Genomic DNA, 10,860 nt, shown 5'->3' with positions numbered 1-10,860 from the left:
GGCTCAAGACCATGGCCTCGGATTTGGAGGCACTGAGCCTCATCCCAGCCGCTTCACACTTTACTCTCATACAAGTTAATCTTTTTGTATATAGACATATTTAAATGTCTATATACTTTACACATTTTTATGCTTGTGTTCTGAGTCTTCATCTGTTTTGTTATGTTTTATAAATTAAAAGGTCAATATAAACTTACAGTGGACATTTCTACTGTGGTCTGCTGAACATCTAACGTTCAAATACCATGAAAACCCACTGACAAACAAATACATGCTTAAATAATAAACTTAATGACATATAAGATGGTTTTCATGTAGAAACAATAACATTGCAATGCATTAAAAAATATTAATTAAAACTTGATGTCCTATTCATTAGACCAGCTTATTTTCAAATTCTGGTCTTTATCTTCCTGAAAATCTTTACAACAAACTCTGAGGAACTCCGATTATTTCTCTGTTTCCAGTTTTCTGCTTTGCGGTGATCAGATTGTGTTTGTAAAGCGAACTGCTTGTTTTCCTCTCTTCCTCTCTGTAGAGGCCGTTCCCGGTTCGATCCGTACGGCCGAACACTTTGTCGGCTTCCTGCGGCGTTTCCTGGAGTACCTGAAGGCCCGGCTGCGGGTGCAGCACGTCGTCCAGGAGAGCGCCCCGCAGTTCCTGAAAGACATCTTCGACAAAGTCTGCATCGACAGAAAGCCTCTCAGGTCATCCTCGTTTCTCTGCACAGGACGGTTTAAAAATAAACTTACTAACTCAGAGCGATCTGCAGAAATATTAAACGGCTAAGAATAAATGTAACCATTGCTTCGTCTTATTACTCATATAGAGTTGAATAGAAATGCTTCAATTGCACTGATATAAAAATTAGGACTGATTTTGATAGCTGATATTGCTATGGCCGATATTTAGGATATTTTGACACCAACTGGTGACATTTACATTTAAACTCCACTCAATCCTGTGTGGCACCATGACAAAAACAATCAAATATCTTTCCAGTTTTACTCATAGGAATGATACCGATGTGTTAAAAGATCAACATCGTATGACAATCGTTATTTTTCATCTTGATAAATTTAAAGTAATGATGTTTTTTTTTTTGTTTTTTTTTTTTAGAAAAAACATCAGAAATGTTATTTCTTCTGTTTATGCAATTATTATGATGTATTAGGGCCATTGAAGATGTTTAAGTCCATTTCTGGCAAACTTCTCAGAAATGTTGAGATTAATGTCAGAAATGTTCTGAATTTGAGAAGTTGAAGGTTTGCTAGAAAAAAAAATAGAAATTTAGAGATTAAACTGAGAAATTTGCTAGAAAAAACAAAAAATTCAGTTTGAAAAGCTGAAAACTTGCTAGAAAAAAAACTCAGAAATTTTGAGATTATTCAGAAATTTTTGGGAAAAATATTTATGAGTTTATAATGTCTATAATGGTTTAGAAAAAAAACTCTTAAATTTTGAAATTAATCTCACAAATTTTGTAGAAAACCTCGAAAATTTCAGAGTTTTTCTAAAATATTGAGATTTGGAAAGGTGGAATTTCATATTTATATTTAATCACTTTAAAATATTTTATTCCTCTGAGTAGCCAGACCTGCAAATAATTTTACGTTTTGTCGATTACATCAATTTTACAAATTAAATTGTATTAAACAGTAAAACCTTTTTACTTGAACATGGTTCTGGAAGTAACTTGTAAATATATCAAAGTCAAACTTCTCTTCAGTGCAAAGCATTCACCTCTTGTTGGTTCTAATGTTAACCGACTAGCTTAGCTGAGGAAGCGTCACACTGTCAGGATAACTGGCATGTATTTGTATATTTAGCGTCGTTTTCTCCACTGTGTGGCTGCAGGTTCTGCGCAGAGAGGCTGCAGTCGTTGCTGCGAACTCTGGAGATCGCAGACATCGCAGACTTTTCAGCCGTTACGCTCATCTCCAACTTTGCGACTCTTGTCAGCACCTACAGCCAAGGTCCCAAAAGGCTCCTGACCAAACCTCTTATTCCTTCAGTAAACTTGTTTTAGTAAGGCGTGCTGCACAGATCTTCAGTTTTAAGAGATTTCTCCTTGTAAAGGTTTTACCATCATCATCGAACCTTTTGAGGACAGAACTCCAACCATCGCCAACCCTGTGCTGCACTTCAGGTGGGAAAGAATTAACAGGAAACATTAAGGGTTTATTAAACTTAATTTAATAAACCATTGATTGATTATTGTAAGTTAATTGTTAGCATCCCTGCTTTTTGGCCCGGTTCTCTCCCTGTTTTCCAGCTGCATGGACCCGTCTATCGCCATCAAACCTGTTTTTCAGAGGTTCCAGTCGGTCGTCATCACCTCAGGGGTGCGTCTCTCTTTTTCCTCCCCAAACTTCTTTATTCCATTCCGGGAATAAGGGTTAGGGTTACCCCTAACCCTAACCCTATCCCGGGTTCCTACGGGTGCTTGAATTTTTAGGTTTTGAAAGTGCTTCATTTCTGTATAAATCAGTCAAACTGGTTGATATTCAAACTGCAAAGTTTTGTAATAAAGTTCAATCTAATTCTTGATCAAAAGCCTAAATTTGGAAAATGTTGTTTACAGCAGGAACCGGATATTTTCATACACCTAATAAAAAGTCAGACAAATTTAGTTAAATCAGACTAAAGTTTTCATGTTTTTGGTCAAATAGTTACCAAAGCTGCCGAGGGTTGCTAGGTAAAGTGGTTAGCGTTGCTTGGTAACAGTCCTGGTCTTAGCTGGGGTTGCTAGGTAACGGGGTTAGCGTTGCTTGGTAACAGTACTGGGCTTAGCTGGGGTTGCTAGGTAACGGGGTTAACGTTGCTTGGTAACAGTGCTGGGCTCATTCCCCACATTCTATGGGGACTGAGCTGGGTAACAGCTCAGTTGTTTTTTGATGTTTTCCAGACATCAAAAATCAAAATGTATTCATTAACTTACTGGCAAAAAAACGGCTGGGTGTTTTTAGTTTTTTAGCTTCTGTTTTTCAAAGCAGTAGAGAAACAAATAGAAATACAAAAATGTGAAAGAAATGAGTTTTGCATAATAAATCAGACTAAACTTTCCCTGTTTTTTGTTGTGTTTTTTGTTTTTTTTACACTTTTTGTAAGTTTCTTTGTATTTTATATTTAAGCATTTAATTTGAGCAGGAAGCTCATTTACTTGAACGTGAATTATTTGGATTGTTTCAATGTAATGAATATTTATTACTTCTAATGACTCAGTGACTTACTGATCATCTTATGTTTTATATGTCAAACAATTGAAATTGGGGGAATTTTTGTTAAATTAATGCTTTGTTCTTGGAAGGTGTGACATTTCAAAACATAAAAGTTTGTTATATTTTAGTTGTTATAGAATACTGTCACAGGACATCATTATTAATATCTGTATTAAATGATATCACATATTAGTGAATTGAAAATGTCCTTTTTTAGTTCATTTGTATTGTTTTTATCTCAAAGTTTATCTTGAAAATATTTAAAGAGTGAATGTTACTGTGTGAATCCTTTTCAACTTAATTTAAAATATAAACATGCAGAATTGTTTTTTTTTTATTAAAGCTGTATTCTGAGTAATTAAACTGTTTTCTCCCTCCGTTCTCCCGTCAGACTCTCTCTCCGTTGGACATCTACCCCCGCATCCTCGACTTTCGACCCGTTACCATGGCGTCCTTCACCATGACGCTTGCACGAACCTGCCTCTGTCCTCTGGTCTGCAACACTTCATTCACACTCGGTGGCCATTTTGTCTTCCATCTCCTGATGATGTTTTGTTTTTGCACAGATTGTCGGCCGAGGAAACGACCAAGTAGCTCTGAGCTCAAAGTTCGAGACGAGAGAGGATTTCGGTGAGCTTCTATATGTTCCGTTTTATTTTATTTTTAACATGTAGCCGTCCAAAGTTTTGGAACTGGTGCCAAAACTGTGAAGTGACTCTCAGTGTGAAGTAGAAGAAATCGTGGGCAACAAAAATAACTTCTTTTTCTTTGAGAAATGCAAAAACAACAGTACTATAAAAACAAACTACATAGACGATATCTTAATGAAACGTATTTACCTGATCGAAAGTTCCTGTAAATCATTTTAAATGTATTCTAGACTTCGAGGTCATGATGTGTTCCTTTTTTCTGGTTGTATTTTTTAAAAAACATTCTTATTTAGCCTAATTTAATGAATGGGTGATATCAAATTAATATGAAAGAAAAAAATTGTTCATTGAAAGATGGACAGTTTGCATGTTGCTTGAGTTTATTCTAAATTGTCTGCATATATGGAGCTATATTGGCTTCATAAAGTTTGCTGAAAAGAAAAACGATTTGAAACTGAAAAAAAATTCTTTAAAACTGAAATTAAAGGTTTGAAACTCAAGAAAGATTTAAAACTGAAAACAAAACTAGACTAAAAAATTATTTGAAATTGGGGTAAAAATGTGAAAAAAAAAAAGGTTTGAAATAGAAAGAAATATTTTTAAGCTGAATTAAGGGAAATGAAATGTTAAAAAAAATATTTGAAACTGAAAAAAAATTCAAAAGATCAGGGTCAAGGTTTGTTTTATGAGTTTCAGATTTTTCTTTCTGCTTCAGTTCAGGGACCAAGGAAACTGGAAATATTCTGTGTGTGATTTGTTTTGAAAATTATCTGCTTCACTTTTATAACCTGAAAAACCTTTTTTTCAGTTTCAATTGTTTTTGTTTTGAACAAACTTTTTGTTCCCAGTTTAGCATCATTTTCTTTTTCTTTTTTCTTTGATCAGTAAAAATTTCACTCCAACTCATTTTAATTGTTTCACCATCAACAGTCTGGAGAAATAAATCTGTGCTATTCTTGAATTGTGAACAAAGTCCACACAGAACCATTTCGAGGGCCACAAACGGCCCCCGCGCCGCACTTTGAACACCCCTGAACTCGCTGATCTGATCCGCGGTCATTTTGCAGCTGTGATCCGTAACTATGGCAACCTCCTCCTGGAGATGTCGGCAGTCGTTCCCGACGGGATCGTTGCGTTTTTCACCAGCTACGTCTACATGGAGAACATCGTGGCGTCTTGGTACGAACAGGTCGGTGTCGGCAACGTGGTGCTGCTTTCAGGCGGCCAGACGGGTCCGCTAAAGGAAACGGCTCCGGGTTTCTGTTTGCAGGGGATCCTGGAGAACATCCAGAAAAACAAGCTGATCTTCATCGAAACGCAGGACGCAGCGGAAACCAGCATGGCTCTGGAAAAGTACCAGGAGGTCAGAGGAATTCTGGGAGTTTATTTAATCATTTTTAGTGTTTAAAGCAGCTAAGATGAGATTTTTTTTCTTATTTTGTTTCTCGTTAGGCGTGTGAGAACGGCCGAGGGGCCATCCTGCTCTCTGTGGCCCGAGGGAAGGTTTCTGAAGGAATAGACTTCGGTAAGTAATTCAGATCCGTCCGATGAAAGGGATTCAACGGACAAATAATTGTGCTTTTATTTTTGTTGTTTATTCAGTTCACCATTTTGGCCGAGCGGTTATCATGTTTGGAGTCCCGTATGTTTACACTCAGAGCCGCATCCTGAAGGTGAGAATCGTTCAGTCTTAACTATTGAAACTAAACTTCAAATAAACTAAATTTTATTTTTGACACATAAACTGAATAGATTCAGAATATATTAACATATTTTATTGTCTCGCAGAATAAAACAAACAAACCACATTCAGAATAACATACTCCACATTAAGGTCAAGAATATAACCAGGAAAACGCAGCTGAATAGTTTAGCAGGATGTTAAGTTTTTCTCTCATATTTGTTTAGGACTCAAACATCAAGTACAAAACTAACAATCTTGTTTCATGCAGTATTTTTTGAAAATGATTTATTTCATCATGTCTTTATTAGTATAAAAGGAAATCTTCCTTCCCAGACTGACGGGCAGTGACAGCTTCCTCCTGCTGACCCTGTTGGCTGTTTTTGTCCGTCAGGCTCGGCTGGAGTATCTGCGGGATCAGTTTCAGATCAGAGAGAACGACTTCCTGACGTTCGACGCCATGCGTCACGCCGCTCAGTGCGTCGGCAGAGCCATCAGAGGCAAGACGGACTACGGCCTCATGATCTTTGCTGACAAGGTGAGCGGCGAAACTGTAAACACACAAAGAAAAGATTTATGGTATGAATGCAAAGAATTAATCAACTTACGATTAATGGTTTATTAGATTAAAATTAGTTCCGATAGATGAACTTATGGTGTTTGTTCAATCTTTTAGTGTCGTAGTTTTATCATTGTCCAGCAGAGGGCGCCACTGCTCACAATTGAACCGTTGATGAAAGAATTAAAAAAAGCTCTTTATGTGGTTCTGTTTAGAAAAACACTTGACAACCTTATTAAAGTTATCATAATTAATGCCGTTATTTCAGCCGAGCTGCATGATGGATCAGCACCAATTTCTGATTTAATGATTATTGATCTGGTTCAAAGGGAGGACAGAGACGCAGAGGAGATGACTCCGATTTTTTATTTTTTTATAGCACATTTCAGCAGTAAGGCATTTCAAAGTGCTTTACAGAATTAAAGAAAACAGCATGTGACATTGAATAAACAGTGAGAAAGAGAAAGATTTTAAAGAAGAAAAAGATTAAAAAAGATAAAAACATTAAAACCCGCACCCCTTTTCAACCTGGGGGGATGACACCCTCACCCCTGTCCTTATCTGGGACTCTAACCCTAATTTAGCCATAAGCAACTCTAACCAGGTGGGTTTTAAGTTGAGATTTAAAGGCACCCAGTGTTTCAACTGTTTTACAGTTTTCTAGAAGTTTGTTCCACATCTGTGGTGCATAGAAACTGAATGCTGCTTCTCCTCGTTTGGTTTTTTGTGAGTTAATAACATTTAAATTTTTACATGAAGAGCAAAAACGGAAAGTGCCTTGGAATAAAGTATTTCACATATTTTATGTTTTTCATCTTTAATTTTTCTATTCAGCAGCTTAATAAGTTCCTCTTTTGTTATGTTTTATAAATGTCTAAGTTTAGTCATTTCTGTTTATTCAGTCAGTATTTAATACATCAGACACAAAATAATGTTAAAATTTTGTGTCAGCACATTATGAAATAGTGAGCCCCACATGTTATAGAACGATGGTCGGCCATCTTTATTCAAGAGAAAATGGCCGCTTTAGATAAACTCATTAATAATAACTTGGTTCAGTAGATTTTGGGAGTAATTTGAGCTTTTTGTTCGCAGAGATACGCTCGATCAGACAAACGTGGGAAACTTCCTCGTTGGATTCAGGAGCACATCAACGACGGCAGCCTGAACCTCACCGTGGACGAAGCCGTCCAGCTGTCCAAGCACTTCCTGCGTCAGATGGCTCAGCCGTTCAGACAGGTAACCACCAGCCACAGGCACATTCCATAAAATTACAATATTGTGAAAAAGTTTTTACAAAATCATGGTGTCACACCTTAACATTGATTGTATTGTTTGTTGTTTATCATTTATTGTGATCTGAAATGTTATTTTTTTACTAATTTCTCCACTTTTTGTTGCACAAAAATATAAATAAATATCAGTAAATTTGAAAATATAAATAAATGCAGTTAAGAAGCTGATTAAGAGTGCTGTATCCAAATATGTTATCAGAAAGTTAAATGGAAGGAAAAAGTGTGGAAGGCAAAAGGATAAATGTGGCCTTAAGAGGATTGTCAAGCTTCATGAGTGGAAATGAAACACATTTATCAGAAATGACATTTCTCTTTGAAAATTTGACTCAGGAAATTTGTAGAAAAATAATAAAAACATTTTTGAGTTTGTGAAGTTGGAAATTTGCTAGAAAATATTTGGAAATTCTGAGATTAATCTGAGAACTTAAAAAATATATATATTTTAGAGAAAAAAGCAAGAAACTTTCAGTTTGAAAAGTTGAAAATTTGCTGGAAAACACAGAAAATTCCTTTTTTTTTTTTTTTAGAAAATTTCTCAGATTAATCTCAAAATTTATGAGTTAGAAAAGTTGAAAGTTTGCTAAAAAGAAAATCTGAAATTTTTAGATTAACCTCAAAAATATTCTAAAAAGAATTAAGGACATAATGAGTTTGAGAAGTCAATTTTTTTACTTTTAAAATATATTTATATATATTTATCTGTGTTATTTAATAATTAAAATTCCCCAATGCTCTGAATTTTTTTTTTTTTCTGTGAGCCAAAAATCATCAAAATTACAACAAATAAATGCTTTAAATGTTTAACTTTCTGAAATAAATGAGAAAAATAATAATTTTTTTCACCATGTTCTGATTATTTGAGATGTAGCAGCAGCACAATAACTTACCTACTTACTGTCTAATCATCCTTTAAACTCAGTCGTTGACGACAACAGTGGTTTCTTTCTTTTTTTGACACTGGAGTGGATAATAAGCAAATATAAAAAAAACAAAGTTTCAAATGCATTAAATTAAAGTATATTTTAAATCATTTGGTTAGTTTTAAGTAAGCTTTATAAATCTCTGACCAAATGAAACGTCTTTGCAGGAGGACCAGCTGGGTCTGTCTCTGCTGACTCTGGAGCAGCTGCAGTCGGAGGAAATGCTGCAGAAAATCTCTCAGATGGCTCATCAGACATAAAACCCAGAATCCAGCGGATCATGTCATCACCATGGCAACGCCAGATTTCAAACCAAAGGAGGAAACCTTATTCCTGCACCAGCCTTCCCACAAACACCTAAAAACACTTTATCAACATGTGGATCATGTAAATTGATTCATTTTTTCAACATGGATTTTTTTTTATGAATCTGTTACAAAGAAAAATTTTAAAAACTTGAAGTTATGTAAAAAAAAAGAGATTCTGGTGAAAAGTGAGTTTGTGTATAAAGTGTCTGTCATACAGACTCAAACTACTGCAGATTTAATGTTCTGACTGTACACTTTTTAATATCTATAAAAATGTTTCTGTTTTTATCTTCACTTTACTATTCAAGTAACTAAATAAAACTCAACAAAAACTTAACATTTTTGGGGTGAATCTGGACCCAGTTGGTCAGAATAGACTTGGTCATTTTAATTTTAGCCAATATTATGAACATAAAGCAAATTATCCCAGAGCAATAAAAGCAAAAAATAAGACATTTGAAATACAGCAAATAAAGACAGGCATGTTTAAAATTAAAAAAAAAATCACATTGAATATAAAGGAACTTGATTTGAATGAAATATTTTCCACATAAACATGTTTAAATCATACAATCTCAATGTTTATTGTTAATGTCTCGTTTGTGGGATATCTGAAGCTTTATATCCTTTTCTCCAGGATACAAATGCACCACAAACCTATGTGCAAAATGTAGAAGCAAAACAATCCAAACATGGGCTTTCCATCTCTCTTTATCCCTTCTAAAATATAAACAGAAACTTTACGTAAGAAGGTAAGAAAGAAAAAATACATTAAAACAATTTGGACTATTTGAGTTACTTTCACAAGGTAAAGTTTTTATTGTATCTTTTTTATGTTGGTGTGAATAAAGAGCCGTTTTGTGTCTTATTTAAGTCTTTTTAAAATGTTTGCATTTTTTCAGACTTTATAGTTGGTGTTCAGGTGTTAGGGTATTAACACACAATTATCAAGTGATATTTTCAAATTTACTGTCAACTTTAAATATTTTTAACTCAAAAACCCAGCAGGTCGCGGGATGAAGGATTGCCCTGCCACCCAACCACCCGGCTTAGTGAGTTTTCTGGGGGAAACCTTGACTGATGCAAATTTCCTCTATTTTGATACTAGAAAATTTTAACCGAAAATAATAAAAAATAGGATCAGGAAAATGGTGTAAAGATGCACAATGATACACCAAATAAATGGAAAATAAGATTATATTTGAATACAAATAAAGGGAAATCATGAAATGTCAAACAATTTAATGTGATGAGACTTAAAACAATATTCAGATGTAGTTACCACACAATAGTTGATGGCAGCCGATATAATTAATCAGTAAAAACGCTCCTTACGGTTCAAGTTATCGCATCATTTCAGAGGACTTACCCATAGAAACAAACTTCATGAGAAAATCATCAGTTTCATGAGGTGGGTTGAATGGAGAAACCAGCAGGTTTATCATAGTCACTGAAATGATTAACCATCGAGACAAAACAGGAAAAAACATCACAACCAAAACCATCCCCAACTCCCGGCCCAGGGTCTTTCTTCTTTCTGCATGCAGTTTGCATGTTCTCCCTGTGCATGCTGGGTTCTCTCCAGCTTCCTCACACAGTCCAAAAACATGACTGTCAGGTTAATTGGCCTCTTCAAATTCTCCCACATTTCTTCATGTGGGAGGCCACGCCAAGTAGGTATTCTTGCTCTTTTCACATTACGCAAGTCATCCCTGCATTTTTGTACAGTTACTGTTAATGAACAGGATAAGTAACAGTCTCCTGACCAGTTTGTAGAGAGATACAAATAAATCCTTATTCATTGGTATCTCCATCGCCCAATGGAACGCCATATTTTTTCAGTGAGACGTCTCTCCAGCAGCTTTCTTTCCTTAGAGGTACAGAAGCACTAAAACCACCCACTAGTTACCTTTTAGATAGTTATATTCTATATAATCCAGGCCCCATGGATTATATTTTAACATTACTCCCCTACTACAGTTTTTACATTAATCCTGGTTCAACCACAGCCTGAGCCTGTCCTTGTAAAAACATAAAATTTAGCTCATCCCAGTAAAAGTTTGAAACAATTTTCACCCAGTGATGCAACTTATTGAGGTTCTTAAGGATCTGGTCGGTCGGCAGTCCTGGGAACGAGACCTCAGACTCCCCTCATCCAACCAGGAGGTGGGCTGAAGTTTAACTCCTTCATCTGGTCGATGCATCCGATCTCCTGTCGCCCTCGAC

General features: G+C 35.6%; 1 protein-coding gene across 1 annotated transcript in view; it reads left to right on the top strand.

Moving 5' to 3' along the window:
- ercc2 (excision repair cross-complementation group 2) overlaps window positions 1–8,971 on the top strand; it is a 16,505-nt gene extending 7,534 nt beyond the window's left edge. The window contains exons 11-23 of the mRNA XM_007552452.2: window positions 539–707; window positions 1,858–1,976; window positions 2,080–2,149; window positions 2,276–2,345; window positions 3,613–3,714; window positions 3,788–3,851; window positions 4,939–5,060; window positions 5,142–5,234; window positions 5,324–5,396; window positions 5,474–5,544; window positions 5,947–6,090; window positions 7,207–7,350; window positions 8,494–8,971. Of these exons, the coding sequence (XP_007552514.1) occupies window positions 539–707; window positions 1,858–1,976; window positions 2,080–2,149; window positions 2,276–2,345; window positions 3,613–3,714; window positions 3,788–3,851; window positions 4,939–5,060; window positions 5,142–5,234; window positions 5,324–5,396; window positions 5,474–5,544; window positions 5,947–6,090; window positions 7,207–7,350; window positions 8,494–8,586 (1,334 nt within the window). The 3' untranslated portion in view covers window positions 8,587–8,971. The remainder of the gene's footprint in view (window positions 1–538; window positions 708–1,857; window positions 1,977–2,079; window positions 2,150–2,275; window positions 2,346–3,612; window positions 3,715–3,787; window positions 3,852–4,938; window positions 5,061–5,141; window positions 5,235–5,323; window positions 5,397–5,473; window positions 5,545–5,946; window positions 6,091–7,206; window positions 7,351–8,493) is intronic.
- The last annotated feature ends 1,889 nt before the right edge of the window (window positions 8,972–10,860 follow it).

This window comes from Poecilia formosa, unplaced genomic scaffold (assembly GCF_000485575.1).
Source record: "Poecilia formosa unplaced genomic scaffold, Poecilia_formosa-5.1.2 Scaffold48, whole genome shotgun sequence".
Lineage (NCBI taxonomy): Eukaryota > Metazoa > Chordata > Actinopteri > Cyprinodontiformes > Poeciliidae > Poecilia > Poecilia formosa.
This window is presented reverse-complemented; position numbering and strand designations above follow the sequence as displayed.